Source organism: Curcuma longa, chromosome 3, assembly GCF_044706935.1.
Source record: "Curcuma longa cultivar G26 ecotype Majalengka, Jawa Barat chromosome 3, ITB_CL_G26_1.1, whole genome shotgun sequence".
Taxonomy (NCBI): Eukaryota; Viridiplantae; Streptophyta; class Magnoliopsida; order Zingiberales; family Zingiberaceae; genus Curcuma; species Curcuma longa.
Genome location: NC_133863.1, coordinates 14,451,695 through 14,472,421, shown reverse-complemented (window position 1 = coordinate 14,472,421; position 20,727 = coordinate 14,451,695). Strand labels below are relative to the sequence as shown.

The 20,727-nt window shown below is 35.5% G+C and overlaps 3 protein-coding genes across 4 annotated transcripts; 2 read left to right on the top strand and 1 right to left on the bottom strand.

The window, feature by feature from the left end:
* The first annotated feature begins 244 nt into the window (after positions 1-244).
* Positions 245-5,803, top strand: LOC141824761 (uncharacterized). Its single transcript, XM_074712097.1, has 3 exons — positions 245-492; positions 1,092-1,589; positions 5,354-5,803. The coding sequence occupies exons 1-3, from the start codon at positions 286-288 to the stop codon at positions 5,534-5,536; spliced, it is 888 nt and encodes a 295-aa protein (XP_074568198.1). The 5' UTR covers positions 245-285; the 3' UTR covers positions 5,537-5,803.
* Positions 5,804-6,990: 1,187 nt separating this feature from the next.
* Positions 6,991-9,613, top strand: LOC141824774 (putative carbohydrate esterase At4g34215). The gene is made up of 2 exons (XM_074712112.1): positions 6,991-7,579; positions 8,916-9,613. The coding sequence occupies exons 1-2, from the start codon at positions 7,064-7,066 to the stop codon at positions 9,111-9,113; spliced, it is 714 nt and encodes a 237-aa protein (XP_074568213.1). The 5' UTR covers positions 6,991-7,063; the 3' UTR covers positions 9,114-9,613.
* A 1,185-nt stretch (positions 9,614-10,798) lies between these two features.
* LOC141824378 (RNA pseudouridine synthase 7) lies at positions 10,799-20,254 on the bottom strand. 2 transcript variants are annotated; one of them, XM_074711652.1, is made up of 12 exons: positions 20,044-20,254; positions 19,891-19,951; positions 19,739-19,805; positions 19,411-19,511; positions 19,043-19,130; positions 17,866-17,944; positions 17,618-17,700; positions 17,358-17,423; positions 16,792-16,848; positions 16,256-16,381; positions 13,550-13,785; positions 10,799-11,229 (listed from the first exon to the last, which is right to left on the bottom strand). In XM_074711652.1, exons 1-12 carry the CDS (start codon positions 20,162-20,164, stop codon positions 11,127-11,129), a joined length of 1,188 nt encoding a protein of 395 aa, XP_074567753.1. In that variant the 5' UTR covers positions 20,165-20,254; the 3' UTR covers positions 10,799-11,126. The 2 variants fall into 2 exon arrangements, with proteins under 2 accessions (XP_074567753.1, XP_074567754.1); XM_074711653.1 differs by having other exon boundaries at positions 19,739-19,816; positions 19,908-19,951; positions 20,044-20,252.
* Positions 20,255-20,727: the final 473 nt, after the last annotated feature.

Sequence of the window (20,727 nt, the reverse complement as noted above, 5' to 3'; positions counted from 1 at the left end):
TAAATATATATTTAATCAAACGTTTATCAAGTACCAAACTATATTATATAAATTCTAAAATCATATATGAGATTTTAAATCAAGAATACAATTTATGATCCTATTTTTTCTATTTACTTATTTTTTAAAAAAATAAGAGATTTTTTAAAATAGCTTTTTTTAAAAATAAGTTATCCTATTTTTATTTATCTTTTAAAAATTATAACCTCAATAAAATGGTAGAGCATTCGAGAAAGAGAGAAGCCCTCGGAAGCCGCCGTGTGCGCTGGCCTATCGTTCTTCGCCATGGCTGCAAGTGCCAGCCCCTCCCTCTTCCCTTCGCTCCGCCCCGTTACCTCCTCAAAATCTCTCAAAACCTCCAGATCGACATCCGTCTCTGCCCTCCGGAACCCTAACGCCAATTTTTCTGCGATCTCCACTACCCTCATCTCTTCCTGTCCTCCCCGGAGATCATTTAAGGGGCACGTCAATGTCGCAGATTCAACCTCAAAGGTGTTACTTTTATTTTTTGATTATATATATACACCTTCATCAGTTTAATCCCCGTCTAAATCGACTCTTGAATCTAATATACTGCAAAAAATTAAAAAATAAAAATCAGTTTTTTTTTTCTTTGCCGAATATTTCAGTCATGATGATGGTCCAAAGTTGCTTTTGTCATGAATAACTCTGCAAGCTTGGTTTTGCTTTTTCCTAGTTGATTTTAAGTCATAGTTTCTTGACTTTTGTTGTATCTTTTGTCCAATTAGGTAAAATTCTCTTCTCTTTTTTTTTTTTTTTTTTGTCTGTGAAACTACCCTCATTATGGCTGAAGTAGCCTAGTTATCTTCATCAAATGCTGGGAGCTGAGTTGCTTCTAGGTTAGTAATTAGCTGCAGAATCAATGAATGTTCTTAGTTGGTTTCCTAAATGGTCGTCTTGTCATAGCTGCCCAACTATTGCGCTTAGTGTAACAGTGTGTGTGTGTGTGTTAGGCTCGTGATTTTTTTCCTTGTTTTAGCCCAAAAAATGTTTGAAATCCTAGATTACATAATACCAATCCTACTTATTGAGACAACTTATTATATTATTGTTGATATAATTTTCTTCAGACAATTAGTGGGGAAGAAGAGAACCAGATATCGGAAAGCGTCAATAAAAAAGACCTGCCATCTATGGGGACTCTTATCCAAGCTTATAAGGAGGCTATCATAGCAGGAGATGAAACAAGGGCTCAAGAAATTGAGACTCTAATATGTACCGTGGAGAATGAGAAAACTGTTCTGTCGGTAAAAGTTGCAGAAACAACAACTTTGTTAGCAACTGACAAGGACCAACATCTCCGGCTGAAAGCTGATTTTGAGAATTTTAGGAAAAAAACTGAGAAGGACCGCCTTAACTTTACATCAGATATTCGAGGGGATGTAATAGAGAGTTTATTGCCGATGGTTGACAGTTTTGAGAAGACCAGAAAGGAGATACAGCCAGAAACGGAGAAGGAAAAGAAGATTGAGATTAGCTATCAGGGCATATACAAGCAGTTTGTGGAGGTCATGAGAAGCTTCGGTGTATCTGTAGTAGAGACGGTTGGCAAACCATTTGATCCTTCTGTAAGTTGTCAAAATGCTTCCTTTCTCAGATTTCCTTTGCTTGCTTGTTTATTTTTCATGATAAGCATGGCAGAACAGAGGAAGAATATTTGGCATAAAGTTTTGACCTTTTCATGTAGCCGTTGGAAAAACATAATTAATAAGTTGATTAAAAGTTAATCCAAGCATGTTGTATGCGTTGAAACTTATTAAGTTTTGAGACTTCTTCATGTGTTTTTTTTCCTTGAAACTTCAAATAGAAACAATGATTTTTTACCTTCTTATTATATGAATATCTTGCTGAAGTGACAGATGCATCCTTTTGTTTGTCATAGAAACAAACTCCATTTTTTCATGATATGTGGCGGTATTTGATTATTGTTAAGAGTTACTGGTTATATCATGTGTATCCGTTGAGTCTCAAATGGGATATTTAGTTGTACCATGTCAGGGTCCTATGTATGTAGATGTATACTTTGTTGCGATTATAGATAATTTTTCCTATCAACTTCATTCTTTGCACTTATATAGCAGGCTCTGCCCTAGGGTTAGAATCTTTGTCTTCCCAAATCTCTTGAGGAAGGCATCTAGTTGAATGTAATCCAATCTCCCCTCCTCTCCTATACTCTTTTTAACCAAGAACTAACTTCTCTTCACCAATCTCCTATTGCCAATCACAGCTTTCTTCTTCCTTGTGACCCTCAACAACCAAAGGGGGCATGCACTGGCCCCTCCTTTGGTAGTATTCCTTGCAGATGTTTATCATTGTTTAAAAAAGTGGATATGCAAATGTCTGGGGTCCTATCTATATCGGTAAATGTTCACTTTTGATTAAAATAATTTTTCCTCTCAACTTGATATTATAGTGAAATCTCCTCTATGGTTAGAGTTTTTGTCTTTTCAAACCTTTCCATGGAGTTTTCTCATTCAATGTATGCAGTCTTCCCTCTTGCCCCACACTCTTCTTAAATCTTAACTACTCGTACTAACTTCTCTTCTCCAATCAACTACTGACACTTACAGCTTTTTTCTTCTTTACAACCCACAGTAGGCCAAGGGGCACCTTGCTGACCTCCTTTCTTGGTAGTTCTCTTTCATGCATTATCATTGTTCAAAAACTGAGTATGCAAATGACTAGGTGTATGCTGCAGAGAACCACATTACATAAAGCTTATTCGTCCCATATTTATGATTGACTTTGATATGGAGGAACAAATGGTTTATGCAGCCATATATATGGTTTCTATGACCACATGAGGCATATGTGATCAACATATGCAGATAATTGAAATTTGAAAATTGTTCTTTATTGGAACAAAGCTTGATCAAACCACATCAAATAATACTTACTGCATCTACCACACGTATGACGCACATATGTTGGCAAACAACAACAACAACAACCAAGCTTTATCCCACTAGGTGAGGTCGGTTGTATGGATCCTTTTACGCCATTGGGCTCTATCCCCTATTATATCATCATCTATACTTAAATAAATTTTATCTTGTTTTATTGTTGCTAATTAAGTCTTTTTTGTCTTCCTCTTCCTCGTTTGATGTGCGTATGTATCATAGTTTCACATCATCTAACTGGAGCATTTATTGGTAGTCTAAGTAGATGTCCGTACCATTTTAAACGTGTCTCTCGGAGTTTTTCCTCAATAGATGCAATTCTGACTTTCTTTCTAATACTCTCATTTCTTATTCTGTCCATTCTCATATGCCCACATCCACCTTAACATTCTCATCTCTGCCACTCTCATCTTCTGCTCATGTACTTGAGTCATAGCCCAACATTCAACATCATATAACATAGTAGGTTTAACCGCCGTTTTGTAGAACTTCCCTTTAAATTTTAGAGGTACTTTGCGATCATATAAAACACTCAACGCTCTCCTCCATTTTAACCATCCTGCTTGTATTCTATGTAAGACATCTCTCTTAACCCCTTATCGTTTTGTAAAAATGATCCTAAATACTTAAAGCTCTTAGTTTCAGACAACTCGTCATCTCCTATCGTAACAATTGTTTCATTATGTTTAATATTGTAAATTTAAATTTCATATATTCTGTCTTTATTCTACTAAACCTAAAATCTTTCACTTCTAGTGTTTCCGTCAAAGATTCTAGTTTAACATTTACTCCTTTATGTGTCTCATCTACCAAAACAATATCATCTGCAAATAACATGCACCACGGTACTGTGTCTTGAATGTGTCCAGTGAGTTTGTTCATGATTAGTGTAAAAAGGTCCATGATGTACCACGGTACATATGTTGACAAACAATAAACCAAATTTGTGGTTCATTTGAACAAGTTTGCATTGAACCAAACCAAATAAATAACCTGCATATTAATGGTACTTGGACTCTTGAGCTACTTGTTTGCACCCATGTCGAATGTCAACACTCTAACACCAACACTCCATGTGACAGTATCCTTATTGGTCATGTTTAAAATTTAAAAAATACATGTGTCACACATTTGGATCCACACACATTTGGAATCTCGTACTTGGGTACGAGTAATATATTTTGAATAATAAGGGATTTTATTATGTGTTTTCAGGAGAGCATTAGTTCTTGTGACAACACTTAAGTTATGCTTTGGGTGCTTGTAAGTATTAATTTGAACGCTCATCTTACAATTGTTCTGGTATATACATGTTAATTATCTTATATATTTTACATCATCAATCATAATTATTATATAATACATGTTCTATTTTCCATTGTAGAATTACATATATTATTTTTTAAAAGGAAGAATTGATTGGATATATTACTTAGTGTACGTTGTCATATTTATTTTAAATATTTTTGTCAATATAGACTATTATCAAAATTTTCTTTAATATGCCCTCACATATTGCATATGTGTTATGCACTGAGGTAATCAGATATCGCGTATATACAGTTTTCAAAACCTTGGCAATAAGAGGATTTTTAGTATCACTATTGCATAAATTTTCAACGTTTTGTTTTGCTTCATCCTTTATCTCTAGTGTTCTGAAATGTGATCTAGGTGGGCTTATATGAACCCGCCAAGGCATTTTAGAAAAGGCAGCATATATTGCTAAGGCAGTTGAGTGCCTAAGTTGCCTAGGCAGGCACTTAGGGAAGTCAAGTAGGTCGCTATGATAGCTAAGTAGGCCTTCTTTGTTGTTAGAAGGAAAGAAATTTGTTTGTTTATGTAATGATAAAAAAAAGGACCCTTGTGATGCTTTTTCCACTAAACAAGACAAATTCTTATGATTGTGAAACAATAAACAAAGTCTTAATGTGTAGCACATAAACTTGTGAATGTTAACTTAAATATTTGTTTTGTAAGTGACAAGCACTTTCAAGTTTCCATTTTTTAAGAGGCGTAACCTTAGTTTTATTGATTATCTTCTTTAAGATGCCATCAATAACATGCTTTTATCTAATTCTCACAAAAGCATGTTACAACAATACTTATTTTCTGGATGCTATGCGTTAATCAAGCAGCCAAGTTCTTAACTAATAATAAGTGTTTTTTTATTGTTATAGAAAGTAAGATGTAGGGTCTCATGTTTGATGGTTAATGGTGTGAAATATGAAAGATTCATCCATCTGTTATCAACTGTCTTAAGAATTTGTGAAAATCTCTGGTAGGAAGTAAACTAGCTGTAGAAATGAAAGAATCATTATTGTGATAATTGTCATGCTTGTTCATTGGAATCTAGAATCTTAGGATCACATTCCTTTTGTTAAATCTTTTGTCGAAGTTCTCAATTTCTTTCTCGTCTCCCTCTTGTTTTTAAGATTCATGAGGCTATTGCAAGGGAAGAATCCCAAGAGTTTCAAGCAGGCATTGTCACGCAAGAGCTTCGTCGCGGATTTCTTCTCGGCGGCCAACTCCTTAGAGCAGCCACTGTCAAAGTGTCAGCAGGGCCTGCCCAAGTGAAAGCCAATTCTGACCAAGAAGTAGAAGTTAAAAACACCTGAGGACCTCACCCCAGCAGCAGACAACAGCGACTAGATTTCAATTCACCAACTACATAGTCGCATTTCGAACTCCTCCCCAGGCATTTTTTGTTCATTGATGTAGAACAACAGTCAGATGCCGACTACTCTTAGCCCATGGCTTCTTCCCACAGCTATTGTTCTATTTGAAATATTTATTCAAAGAAGAGATTGCACAATAGAATACATTCACAGTCTCAGAGACTAATACAATGAATTGTTATATCAAAACTAGAGATGTTTGTTATTGATCCTGAATCACCTGAAAGATTGAATTGTATCATTTCTTCTATGTATCTGATCTTTTAGTAGACCAGTTTAAGTCCAGTTTAATTGTGAAAGGCTGACTCCTACCAAAAGTGTTCTATGGATTCCTTTTCCCTTTGTAAATGGGTTTCTGTCCAGTTTGGTTGAGGCATATTAATGAGTTTGATTTCAATCTGTTTATGAGTCAAATCAATTATGAAAAGTTTTTTTTTGTTAATAAGATGCATTTTTATCATTGAGCTTTATTTATAAAATTTCATTTTTAGGATTTCATAATATGGTAATTTATTTAACAGGCACAAATAAGATTTAATTACAACATGGCAATTTAATTGTGTATTAATAGTAACATCTTAGAATTTTTTTCTATTGAAAAATATGTTAAAATATATTATAATTAAATTTGAATCATGAATATTTAAATAAATTATTATACATCTTGCCGTTATATCAAGCTGTCGAGTATTCGTCTAGTGTAAATTTTCTTCTGTAAAAGATAAAATTTGTCACATCAGCGATTTGACACGGTTGGTCCAACGATTATATGTGAGAAGGTAAATTGAGAAACTGTAGGTCACGATTGGTCACGATGGATGAGAATATTATCTCGACTTCGTTGATTGATTAGTTCTTTGCCTAAGAACCAAAGGAAGCTCTCACAATAGAGAAAACTCTAATTTCATTCAAACTCAACATGCCTTAGTCAAATTTGAACTCTTGTCCAACTTTGTTTCGTCGTAATCAACTCAGCTATGCATGAGAGCAAGTAAATTTTTGATTTATCTCTTTATAGATGATCATATGATCGATTATGTAAGATCAACGACAAATTCCTACTTAAAAAATGATAATCCCAATTAGTCGCATTGACTCAATTCCTGGAAGTGATCGATCCGGTCCCATAGAAGTTTCCCATCAATTATCAGAGTAAATCGGGAAGCACATGTAGCAGCCAACTCAGATGTCCAGCATCCTTTGATTACGATCCTCATACAAATTCCTACTTAAGAGTATTCGTCTGGTGTGAAAATTAAATTTTGATTTATTTTTTTTATTTGTGTGCATGCTTTCCTCTTACGGAAGGTAAAATGAAAATAAAAAAAAATAAAGAGGAATTTCTCGTATAATTATTTTATTTTATTTTTGTGAAATGGTGTAAGAAATTCGGAGTGAGAAGAAGCGATCGAATCGATTCCCCAGCAGAAGTAGGTGGAGGAGGGCGATCGACGTCAACGCTCGAGAATGGGGAAGCAGATCTTCATCCTGTCGGGGCAGAGCAACATGTCTGGCCGAGGCGGCGTTCTCCACCGCCGCTGGGACGGCGTCGTGCCCCCGGAGTGCCGCCCCAATCCCTCCGTCCTCCGCTTCGCCGCCGCATCGCTGTGGGAAGAGGCCCGCGTCCCTCTCCACGCCGACATCGACGCCGCCAAGGTGTGCGGCGTCGGCCCCGGAATGGCCTTCGCCAATGCCCTCCTCCCGCGCCTCCCGGCCGACGACGTCATCGGCCTGGTGCCCTGCGCCATCGGAGGGACCCCTATTCGGGAGTGGGAGCGCGGGTGTCATCTCTACGAGAAGATGGTGCGGAGAGCGCGGGAGGCGGCCGAAGGGGGCGGAGGGGAGATCAAGGCCGTGCTTTGGTACCAGGGGGAGAGTGACACGTCGTCGCGCGATGTCGCTGAGGCGTACGGGGCGAAAATGGAGAGCTTGATTCGGGATTTACGGTCGGATCTCCAGTTGCCTTCTCTGCCCTTCATCCAGGCAAGTTCGTTCCTGGCTCATCAGCATTTTCTTTACCGAACCATGTCAATTTTGTTCCTGCTCTTCAATCTTCCAAAATCGCTGTTCCTGCCAGTAAAGCGAGTGAGAGATTTAACAGCTAAAGTGAAACTATATTTAACAAAGCTTATTTCTTGCAGCTGTTTGTTTATCTACTCTTCTCAATCTTGCTGAAACATTGTTCTTGGTATAATTTAAAGCAAGCGATTGAACACATCAGAAGAAAGTGAAGAAGGATTATCTCTAGAACTTGTTTATCTAGCTACTAGTTAATCATTTCGACTTACAAAATTCCTGATAACTTTGACCTGCTAACCATTTAGGCAATCAAGCGTAAGTTTGGTAGTCAGTGAGAAGAGGATTTTTAGTAAACAAATGCTGGTTACAACAAAATTCTGTTTGTATTTGATATTTCTAGAGATGTCTTGACAAAATGTTTTATGGGTATTTTGTTGGGACAGCTGAAAAGAAGAATTTGTTTGTGAAACTCTTTTTGAAAGCACTTCCCTTTCTTTTTAGGATACCATGTTCCGATCTCTTATATGCACCTACCTTCTTATGTGACTTTGTGTCGAATCATTTACTTAAGATGCAAGAAGGACAGCGAGGGAAGCAATGGCACACAACCTTAAAGCCTTTCTCGTTTTCTTTTAGGATGCCACCACTTTTGGCCTGCAACCTTGTCCTCCTTAAGTGGAGGGTTCTTTCTCTTTGTGCTAGAGTGATGTGGAAGAAGAAAATCCTCTTCAAACCCAAATCGATCACGGGCAATGAGCAGCTTCTGATCTTGATTCAAAGTACAATTAAATTCAAGCAGATTTTATAAAATTGCACCACTGGTTGTAAGTTCTATCAATTAAACACGCGATCATGGATATCAAATGACTCAAAGTTTAAATCATGTTTACATTGGCATTTTCTATTTTCTGACTCTGATGGTTGTGATTATGGAACTCTTTATTGCACTTGAGCACCTCTAAATTTAATTATAGAACTCATAACCCCAGCTTCACGGCTAGCTAGAACCACCATCTTAACATGCACCTACCTTCTTTTCTGACTTAACGTTGAAACAATTACCTGTGATGCTATCTGCAAGCGGTGCAGACGTAAAGTTTGTATCAGTGTTGAGGAAGAATATATATAGTGTTTAAGGTTTCATCTGACTCAATGTTGTACCAGTTGATTTCTCCTTTGCACTCAAAATTTTGATCTGGTTATTCATTGTAATTTGTAAATGCCTCAGCATTCATGATTCCATCACAACATGACATGGCGAAACCTAAACTGATTTAAAACCTCAAGTTTGTGCCTCCAGGTTGCAATTGCATCAGGTGACAAACACTACATAGATGTGGTAAGGGAGGCTCAGCTGCAACTTAATCTGCCAAATGTTGCGTGTGTAGATGCCATGGGCTTGCAGTTGAATTCCGATCGCTTGCATCTGAGCACTGAAGCCCAAGTCTTGCTAGGCGAAATGCTTGCGGAAACTTATGTCAAACACTACCTGACATGAGTTGCTTCTTACAGGCTTGGAAATGTTGTTGCCATGTTGTAAGAACTAGAATTCTTGTTGATGGAACCTAAATAATTTAACTCTCATGTCCCGGTACTGTCGATTCATATTGCTAGGCGAAATGCTTGTAGAAACTCATGTCAAACACTACCTGACATGAGTTGCTTCTTACAGGCTTGGAAATGTTGTTGCCATGTTGTAAGAACAAGAATTCTTGTTGCTGGAACCTAAATAATTAACTATCTCATGTCCCGGTACTGTCGATTCATATTGCTAGGCGAAATGCTTGTAGAAACTCATGTCAAACACTACCTAACATGAGTTGCCTCTTGCATGCTTGGAAATGTTGTAGCCATCTTGTAATAACTAGAATTCTTGTTGCTGGAACCTAAATAATTAACTATCGCATGTCTGTCGATTCATATTGCTAGGCGAAATGCTTGTAGAAACTCATGTCAAACAATACCTGACATGAGTTGCCTCTTACAGGCTTGGAAAGGTTGTAGCCATCTTGCAGTAACTAGAAATCTTGTTGCTGGAACCTAAATATTTATATCTATGTTATGTCCCAGTACTTGCTTGTAGAAGCTTATGTCAAACACTACCTGATATAAGTGTTTAAATTTATTTATTTATTTTTTAAATTTATTCAAACTTATTTGTTAAAATTTTATCAACTAACAATGTAAAAATTTATAAATTAGCATATTCTTATATATTTACTAAAAATTACAATAAAATTTTATATAATTTAATAAATTTATTTATTTATAACTATTTATAAATAAAGTTTATGAATATTAGTAATGTTAAATTTATTTATTTAATATTATTTAAGATTATATATATAATGAAATGTTATCCTTCACATCCATTTGTGCCTCTAATATTAAATTTTGTGTATCTGGTATTAATTTTTTTTTAAGATTTAAGATTTAATATTTAGATTAAAAGAGTTAATATGTTACATATCTGGTGAGCATTTAGTGTTTTTTTTTTAAATTTTCACTCCTTTTAATTTAAGCATTATATCCTAAATCATAAATCTTAAAAAATAAAAAAAATAACACTAAATGTTTACAAATGGATATTGAACATATTATGATGCACATCTATCCATGAGCATCTAATATTATTTTTTTAATTTTTTTTTAAATTTAAGATATAATATTTTGAGATCAAGGTATAATTTTTAAATTAAAAGAAATAAAAATTAAAAAAATAATATTGAGTACTCACGGAAAATAGATGTGCAATATATTAACCTTATATATATATATTATTCATGAATCTCAATAGAAATTAATATTTTAAAAATCTTTAAATATGTATAAATTATACTTTAAAATTAATCAGTCGATAAATTTTTTTAATCTAGATATTTAAATTTTCGAACCAAGTATGATCAATTCAATTTCATAAAAAAATTTCACCGAATATAAGAATAAATCAGAAAACCCAACGTTTTAAAATTATTTTCTCACTAAAAGTGCATCATAATTAAAAATCGATTCATAAATATCTAATTAACTACAAAAATATTTTATCATAATATCTAATTAATTACGAAAATATTTTATCATTGCACCCTAATCTGAAATCATTACTATAACAATTATCTCCGTGGCACTGCCAGTCATTTCATTAAAACAATAAAAACATTAACTGAACAAGATTCTACTTAATACAAAAACAAGTGATAGATGCAACTTTACTGTCTAATTGATAATTACTTTAGTCTATCAATATACAATGTAAAAACAACTAAGAATCTTCAGAAAAGATGTTTAGGACTGCAGTAAACCGTAACATGGTTTCAAAGCTTTGCAAAGGGTATTCTTCTCGCCACTCTTAAGAGTTAAACTAGTGAAGCCATGCTGAAAAACTGGCAGTGATCTTCAGCAAAGAAAATGTTCTTCCAAGACGATTGTAGAGAACAGTGGAACCAAATAACTGATAAGGCGCCCCTCAAGTATGTGGCAGTTGCAGCTCGAGTTCGACCAGTGTCGCCGGTCAGCTGAGATGAGCCCACTCAGGGTAAGGGCATTCATAACTCCAATCAGGTCCTGAATACCGGACGCAATGTAGCCACAGGCCCTCCTCATTTCCATCATATCTGCAACAACGAATAGAAGGGGAAAGGCATCAATGAGATAATTCGATTTAGAGCAAAAAAGGTCATCTGATAGGAATTTTGTTTCTTGTTAAAGGGAAAAAATCATAATGGTAATTCATCAAAATTTGCCTGCTAAATTACAGCCCTACAGATCCCCTCATATTCTAGGATATAACAGTAATAAAATCTTCTCCCTAATTTCTACAATCGCTGGCTCGACTGCGGCAGTGGCATACTCAGCAGCCACAGGTAAACAAGTCGATAGTACGAATGTATGTGTGATAACATCTATTATGCCAGTAATGTCAATGAACCCAATACTTGTAATTGCTCAAGACAGCTTCTTTTAGCATCTAGGTATACCTCTTAGTTCAAGATCTCTCTTACTAACTGGAATGAAATAACAAGTAGACTTATTCCATCCGAAATAGGAATGGGCTAGGGAAATGAACTTATAATCATGGAATTGACTCAATGGCTTCATTCCATACTAGACCGGAAATTTCGAGCATAAGTAAATAGACACTATGTATTGGGGGTTTCTATTGAATCGAGAAATAGTTTTGGTTATATATAGCATCATCTGTGAGGGCTCTACATATAAGTTTGATGCTTCCCCACTGGAAAGAGATCTGTTCTCCAGCAGCCACATCTTCCTAGAATAAGTTCTAAATTTCTGTCACTTATATTTTGAACCAAACAGCTATTGCCCCTTAGTTTATTCGGACCAACAACATTAGTGAAAGTTTTTTCATTGGATAGTACTGCTTTTGACCCTACCATGCCATATCCTGGTTTTGAACTATGACAATCATATTACTTCTTATGATCATAAGCAATTTAGACAAGTCGTCGACCTTCTTAACTCATTTCAGCAATTCTCAGGTTCCTGCTTTAGGTGCTCCCTTATAGGTGAAAATTGAGGTTCAGTCAAATGTGGTAACCTAAAGATACATAGTATTTGCAGAGAAATTTTCTCCTCCATGGCTATAGTACAAGTCTATCAACTATCATTCCTTCCCTCTCTCTACTGCTCCTGTTAGATAAATATTCTGAATTAGCTAAAGTATGGCCATTGAAATTCTATAGGAAAATGCATTAATTATAAGATTAATGAATAACATCACAAATAACATTCAGTCCCTGAATCATCGCTGAGGATAGATTTAGTTACTCCAAGCCCTTCGTCCTTAGACAGACATCAATACACACCAATAGATTAGGGCACACTCATGCTACATATAAAGGTTCAAAACATAATAAACACCTTGTCCATTACAAGCACGTGACACATTGATTTTCTGAATTCTTGCCAATAGATTATTGAAGATTGCTCCAGGAACTTTGATCTCAAGCCCAAGGTTTAAAATCTTGTTCTGATCTGGGGTTTCAATCCTGGCCAGAATGACATTGTTTCATGTTGTTTCAATCCGTGCCAACAAATAGAGTCGGTCACTCCGATGCGAAGGAGAGGAAAGAATAACAAGAGGAAGAGTATGAAACAAGAAAGCTTACTTGGGGTGGAGAGATCATCAATGTTGGAGAATCGGGAGTTGTGAAACACAATTTGGTGTTGGAGAAACATGAGTAGCCTGTGCTAGAAGAGGCAGCTAGGGTTTCAACCAGAGGATGGTTCGACATAGAGGAATTGGTGGCGGAGCTTCTTGCATTGTGACTTTTGGTGTGAATAAGCCAATGTGGAACAAATCATAATGCGACAAAGGAACAATTCAAAGCTTCTTATATGAGCTTTCGATTAGGGAAGCAACACAACAAACTATTTGGAGAAGTCGAAGCCTCCCGCAGAAGATGTCGACAAAGAAAGCATTTCAACATGATACAGGCAGCAATGAGAACAAATGCACTTTGATGGGCAGAATGAGGAGATGAATCCTATAAAGTGCCAAAGGTGAAATAGAGAATTATTCCTTGACCCATCTTAATTATAAAATGGGATGATCCACAAGTTAATGGGATGGAAAGGCAACTCCACTCACAGTTTATCATTTTAGAACAATGGATCTCTTGCTCCATTACACACCCTCTATCGATAAACACCCAAATTAGTTTGAAGATATGGGACCGTAGACACATGGAAGCACAATATTTTGAGTCAAATTTCAAATGCCAGCATGGCAAGAAGTGATTTTAATCCTTGTATCAAGTAGCCCACTTTCCTAAAAACTTTTTTGGCAAAAGGCAAGAAACTTCTAATAATTTTTCAGGAACATTTTCATACATAAAATTAAAACGAAGGAAAGTAGGCAATCAAAAAAAAATGTCCTAAATTTGCAATGGCAAATACATCAAGATACTATACCCATTGGGAGGCAGATTTGGACAGTTAGTGCACATGGGATCGATGCTGAACTCTTCACCAGAAGCATCTTCAGCATAAGGATCATCCTTAGCAGGCTCAGATATTGGTAGTTCACATGTTTCTATGGCAGCTCTATCTGCACCAACTCCTTTGGCAGAACGAAGAGGGGCATCTTTGGAGAGGTATAAGCCATCATTAGCTATAGGATGGCCTGCATGTTGGAGATGTACACGAATCTGCATAATTTTGATATTATGTAGAGAACGAACAAATATCTAAGTGTGAAACAGAATGATAAAAAAAATCTAGATTACTTGCTCAGATCAGGATAAAATAAACACATGAACTATTAGCATCCAATGAGAGGAATTCTCTAATATGTTGTTCCAAATTGCAGGTATGTAATCTATTTTTATTAGTCATATGTTTGTAATACATGACAACTGAAAAGGAGAATTTAAAATATGGCAATACTTGGGTAGCAAGCAAAGAGTGGGAGGAAAATGTTGAAATTATACAGAGAAATATATGATAAGGAGCTATATAATGACCGGCCCCTATTGTTAAAAGGTACACCTAGACACTAAGACACTATGTGCCACACCTTGGGATGGATATTCCTTTTCATAAAGTCCATGGTACCAAAAAGACACACCAGAAAGGATATTACCTATTGTTGGGCCTTCCATATGCATGTAAAAGGTAGCTAGCGTTGTGCCTTGGTGTTTCCTTCATGATCCATGACAAGACAAAAGCAGAGAGAACAATAAAGTTAGAACGTTTAAGCATGGATTAAAAGGTTATGTTGTTTCAGTCAGCATGGCCAAAACATCTGTGTCCACCAACTGATTGAAATAGGCAAAGGCTCAACAGAATGAGGGAGAATAGCAACATCTCGTTCTAGGCTGTAGGTTACATCGGTTCTAACTAGGATTTTGGATCACATCTTCCTTGTCAAGACAAAATGCAACACTTGATTCTTCTCGTCATTTTCTTGATGCAACAATTGCCAGCTAGTAGCATGTGATCCTTCTCCTCCTCAACTTCCTTTTCAAAACCAAACATGGCAGTATCAGATCACTAGCACACCAATCTTTTCCAGTTGTCTTCCTCTTCGAGACACAGCAGCATGGGCAAGTGAGACAGATACATCTTTTTCACATCTTCCTTCTCCTCCTCCAACTCTTCTTACAATTTTTTCTTTATCCCTTGCTACTTCGTCTTCACTCCTTGATTCTTCCACCTTTCGATCAATGTCGACTAGCACCATGAGCACCAAATATTTCCAACTGAGGACAAAACTTGGGCACAAAACAAGACTTTAAACCTTGCATATAAAGAGTCTAAACTTTCGCCTACTAAGGATGATAATCAATTATTTCAGATAGTTTAAAGTTTCAGTATTATATAGCTGATTGTGGTGATACTTGTGTGTAGTGACATCATATGATATTTGTAGACATTGTTATATTATTCAATGTAATTATGTAGTTTATTTATTTTATAATTATTTACTTACAAATAACTAGTTTTGTCCTGCATTAGTGTGCTTTATGGGTTACAATTAGATGTACCTCATATATGCGCAAACAAATTATATAAGCTTGATTTATGCATGTGTGTGCCTTCTATGTGTGCCTGTGCCTATGATCTGCAGCCCCTGACTGCCTAGCTACATCTAGTTCCTTTAAAAAAAATAGAGCAATCAACAAGTCAAAGGGAAACTTTATGATAAGTGCTTTGAATGTAACTTATTGTAATTTAAAGATCATTGATGATTCCACCTAAAAATACTAATTCCTAATTCTTGTCACCATGTCTTGTGAATCAATTGTAGTTTCATAATTGAAGGTGCAAGGATATGGGAGTAAAAAAATAGACAATTATAATCTAAGTAAACAAAGTACCACTAGAAATGGCCTTAGAGATCAGTGGTCACAATGCAGCTTGTTCTTGTTGTACTATAACTTTATTCGTGGTGAGCCCAAATTACTGGGGCCCATAATTTGTTGTACTATAATTTGTCTTGTGGGATTTAGAAAGGTAAACATTACACTAAATCAATAGTTGACTGTAACCTTTATTCTGTTTCTAAAAAATGACCACTAGAATGTTGATGATCTAATACAAAAGGAAAAAGTTTAGAACGCCAATGATATTGGTCTGTAAATAGGTTTTGACAACAAGCACATTAGAATAAGTTCTAAGTTTCTTGGATGATGTAGATGAGATGGTAATTGATAGGCATCAAGCATTATTCCCTGTTGGATAATGTCGATGCATTTGCACTTGTTTGATTGTGTTTGGAAACTTATATGCCAAGACTACTTGTATTTTGTTTACATTATGCTACTCTGTAGGCGCGAGTAACTCTTACTCTAGTTTCCTTTTTTCACTTCATAACTATTAAAAAGAAACAAGGTAGAAGTACATGCATGCATTTAATTACAAAAAACCAAAGAGTCAGAGATCACACAAGTTATGCACTAGGTCAAAGTATAATAAAAAAAATGAATAGAAAATTTCTCTGAAAAAATCATCAACATTCAAGTAGGCATTAAAAAAAATCCACCTTAAAAGGAATAAAAAATCATGCAAGTAAAATAATAGGTTACTTATAGTAGCTCCAACAGGTGAGATGATGTTTACGCTTACAGTTACTAGCATGGGAAAAAAATCCCTATATAAAAGTTGACTACCCAGTACCTGATGGGTACGTCCAGTAACAGGTTTGCACAAAACTAGACTATATTTCCCATTGGTACCGATCCGTGTAAACTTTGTGCATGCAGTCTTTCCTCTCAAAGCTTTATTAAGATGACAATCATCAATCTGTGCAAAATAATATTGACATATTATCCCTACCTGAATATTCTGTACAATGTCAATGTTAAAGACAAAATGCAAGCGAGCACAGAAATATAGACGGGGTACAATAGAGAAACTACATAAGCACAGACAATATTATCCATACCTTGGAAGTTGGAAGCATACTCTATCTTATCTCTTTTACTTGCAAGCTAATCATGTATATCATATTGATTATTGACATTAAATGCATTAGCTAGGGGAAATTATCTGTCAGTTTTCATTCACAAGCATTATAAGTCACAAACAAGATATTAGCAATCAATAGAAGAATAACAGAACACTTTTGGTGACCAGGGAATGCACAATAGATCACAGAGTTTGTTGTATATTGGATCAAACAAAAACTCCATTGATGGAAAAGAATGTCATACTTCCACATAACTCCTCCCTTCTCGTGCATTATAGCTGATATTTGCATCAACAACCACCTGAAAAGAAAAAACAAAACAATTAGAAAGCATACCATTAACCAAAAGATTAAATAAAGCAAAATGTTTACTCTGTTAAACTCATCCCGAGAATGGAAATTATGTTTATTACAATAAAAATTACATGCGGTGAATCTCAATCTCCTTTCTTAATAAGTATTAAATTAGTATAAAATCAAAAAAAGGTAGATTTGAGAATTTTCTTCAGTGGAGAAACTGATGATCTTCTCAAAAGCACTTGATGACATTCTTTATTGAGCTTGTGTTACAAAGGCTTGGAAGCTAATGAGGAGAAAATAGAAGTTTCAGATAGATAGAATAAAGATAGATAGCATAACTAAGAAAACATCATTTAATAACAAAAGTAAACATGAAAATCAGATCTCTATGGTAAATTGAGTTTTCCAAAAAAACAATCTGCCATACTCCCATTAACATAAGCAATAAAATTATTCTACCTTCCTTAATTTTTATAGCTACAAATGATGATGGCAATTATCTTGAAGTACCTCTTCGTTGGGAAACACACCAATCACCTTAGCAATATACTCTTTTCGTAATAACCCAGCCTCAATCTATAAGACAAACAATGGTATTAGACATCTAGAGAGGGAAAGTTCTTTGATGATACTCATGAATGAGCAGCAAACTTTCCAAGGTATGGTGATAAAAGGAATCTGGTGTTTTGCTTCAAAATGAGAGAAGACCGCTACAAGTATTTTTAGCTAATATACACGACCAGAAGCTTTAATAAAAAAAATCAGACCACCTGTTGTCTTAAGCAATCTGCTTTATCAGCACTTTTTGCAAAGATAAGAAGACCAGAAACAAGACGGTCTAATCGATGTACAGCTGTCAAAATTAGTCAGTTAGTCAAGGAAAATGGTGAAATGTGCAGAAAAGAAGTCTTACCAAGTGGCATTCAAGCATCAAACTGTACAAGTATAGACAAATAAACAAGACTGAGAAATTTCAAATCAATTTAGTAGAAAATATAAAATTTACAATCAAGGATACGGTACAGTGGTGTTAAGTTGTGTTCAGCCTGCAGTATGCCAACAATGGTATTCTTGCGATACTGACCGCATGGATGTACCTGTATTTTAAAAAATTTAAGAAATATTTACCTACACTTGTTTAATTAGAAAAACTAGCACTTTTTTCAAAGTCAAAAATATAGGAAGAAGACAACTCCTAGGATCTGATGGAATTCAAACGAGTCCAAATGTAGAAACAAAAGGTGACAAATCCTAGCTGCAAAATGCAGAACACGATTTAACAACTAGAACTAATACACCAAATTGTAATTCAAGGAAAATCACGTATCATACTCCAAGTAGCTCTAATACTAGTCATATTATGATCATATGCATCTTTTATCAAATCAACGCAACTACTATATATTTATTTTTTCTAAAAATTCACCATAATCAATGTTCTATGGATTTTTCATAAACTTCACTAAATATAAAAATCATAAACAAATCTTCTAATTTTCACTATATTTTTTTCATTAGTTATCAAATAAATAACATCTATGGTTGATCTACTAAACATAAAAAAAATGGACTTTGGAAATTATTATCTCATCTTTTATTCTCCTCTTAATTATTCTCAAAGATTTAAGGTGTTGAATCCTCAACTTGATGCCTGTATAATTAGAAGATTATATATCACTTTTATTTTTATAAATAGATACTAAAAACTTTCCTCTATTGTTTGGCTTAATTTTCAAGATAGATACCAATTTTAATAGAAATGGCATCCAAACCTGCATTTTTCCTTACCTTTAATTTCTTTAAAGCTTGTTTAACTTCACTTGATCTAATATTGCAAAGAACTGTATAATTCATAAATCATCCATAATTTTTAATCTCTAAAACCAAAATTTCTATAGTGCTCATTAAACAGTTTATACAAATAATTTCTCCACTTTTCCATGATTGCAATATCATTAATAAGAACCTTTTGATTTTCATCTTTTAAAGATGTAATATTTTTAAGTCTCCACATTTTCTTTGAATAGCTTTTGTAGTCACATAAATAGGACCAACATTGGTAGTCACATACATACAGAAGAAAATTCACACAATAAGATTATGCGCAAGGAAGACATCAAAACCTTATTAGGTGAAATAAACAAATTAAGCTGAGAAAGATTAGCAAAAAACATTGAAGATCCAAATGTACTTGCCGGAATTGATGCTGGCTTGCAAATTGTTACTATATCAGTTTCATTTTGCAGGATTTGTACATCTGCAGCTAATACTGGTGGCTCATGTCTGTACAACAACTTTGTCATTAGTTACTCATCAAATAATTGTAAAGAGGCAATTGACCCGTGCACCAAGTTTGACTTTGATCAAAATTGTGATGTACGTACCAAATAATAGTTTTTAATAAATTCAAATCGTACACAAGATATGATTCTGACAAAGTATATATCAGCTTAGCTCTAGATCAATGTAGATGAAGAAAACAGACAGTACAAAGAAGTAACAAAATCTTCCTCGATTCCAAGAAAGAGTATAATGCAACCAGAACAATACTAAACAGGCATACCTATGAAGAAAGTGGCTAATCTTTTGAGACGACTGCACAATATATGACGTGTTGACCATCTTGTCATCCACTTGGATCCTTCCACACTTCACAGCATTTACCTATCCAAAGTAAGCAAGGTTCACACCTCACCATGAAAAATCATAATTTATTGCAGTAGAAGAACAAACGCTTCCTCATCACCAACACTGATCAGGCTTCACAAAATTTAGTCACGAACCCTAACTATCAGTCAAAAAACAGAAGGAAACTAATTCTGCTCATCATCATCAGAAAGTCACCGCACGTATAAGAACAAGAAGACAAAAAAAAGTTTTTTGCGACATACATAGTAGTCGTAAGGGCGCCCTTTGAACTCCTCCGCAAAGAGATCCACAATAGTCTTGCCGGCCCACCTGTTCTTAACCTATATTGACTCAAGCGTTAGCATAAACTTACGTGAAGCATCGAAATGAATGAATCGAGCGAAGAAAAGGAGACCGGTCTATGTTGTTTACGTGGGAGATGAACTCAAAGTAGTAGGGCCTCACGTATCGCTTCCCTGTGTCGAAGCTCCCGATCAATTAGGCATGTCGAAGCGCGAGGAAAGCAGACGAAAATAGGGCGAGGACTGCAGAAAGGTGTAGGATTTACCTCTGCGGAAGATGTAATCACTGGCTTCGGGAGGATTGGCTGGGGTTTGCCACACTATCGCCTCCATATCCACTCCGTCGCCGCCACCGCCAACGCCGTCGCGTTTCCTTTTGCCGCTCATGGATCATGCCCTCTTGCAACGGCCATTAACCCGGGCATAGATTGGTACGAACTGCAACAAACAAAGTAGTAGGGGGCGGCAAGCTGCCCGGCCCACAGGCGGCCTGGCCCCGCACGGCCATAGGAGGCTGTTTGCGTCGTTCCTGGGTAGCCAACCCTGCGGGCCGAGCTGGGCGGCAGTCGCTCGGCCTGTGGGCTATACCAATCTCAGCTGGAAGGTGACCTAGAAGAAAGGAGAGAGAGACCTTCCAGAAGCTTCCACCTTTCCACAAGGTAAACAATTATTCTTTGAAATAGATGTTTTCTTTTTATTTTTTCACCGTAGAACAATATCCAAATTTCACAATTTCGCTGTTATATTTTTATTGAGAAACTCTAATGTTTGAATTCAAACTAGTTTTTTTTATTGTTGTTTAATTAATATTCGGCTTGATTTGTATTCAGTCGAGTCATCTCATCCGATTAATATATATTTAAAAATTTTAATATATATATTTAAAAGGATATAAATATATATTTAGACATCAATAATATAATATATTATAAAATTATCATAAATAAAAT

Excerpts from the sequence above, each read along its gene's own strand:
- LOC141824761 (XM_074712097.1), top strand. The coding sequence starts at position 286 with ATGGCTGCAAGTGCCAGCCCCTCCCTCTTCCCTTCGCTCCGCCCCGTT. Across the intron at positions 493-1,091 it reads TCGCAGATTCAACCTCAAAG|ACAATTAGTGGGGAAGAAGA; the intron begins GTGTTACTTTTA and ends AATTTTCTTCAG. Across the intron at positions 1,590-5,353 it reads GCAAACCATTTGATCCTTCT|ATTCATGAGGCTATTGCAAG; the intron begins GTAAGTTGTCAA and ends CTTGTTTTTAAG.
- LOC141824774 (XM_074712112.1), top strand. The coding sequence starts at position 7,064 with ATGGGGAAGCAGATCTTCATCCTGTCGGGGCAGAGCAACATGTCTGGC. Across the intron at positions 7,580-8,915 it reads CTTCTCTGCCCTTCATCCAG|GTTGCAATTGCATCAGGTGA; the intron begins GCAAGTTCGTTC and ends TTGTGCCTCCAG.
- LOC141824378 (XM_074711652.1), bottom strand. The coding sequence starts at position 20,164 with ATGAGCGGCAAAAGGAAACGCGACGGCGTTGGCGGTGGCGGCGACGGA. Across the intron at positions 16,382-16,791 it reads AAGGGAGGAGTTATGTGGAA|ATTGATGATTGTCATCTTAA; the intron begins GTATGACATTCT and ends TATTTTGCACAG. Across the intron at positions 11,230-13,549 it reads CCAAATCTGCCTCCCAATGG|ATATGATGGAAATGAGGAGG; the intron begins GTATAGTATCTT and ends TCGTTGTTGCAG.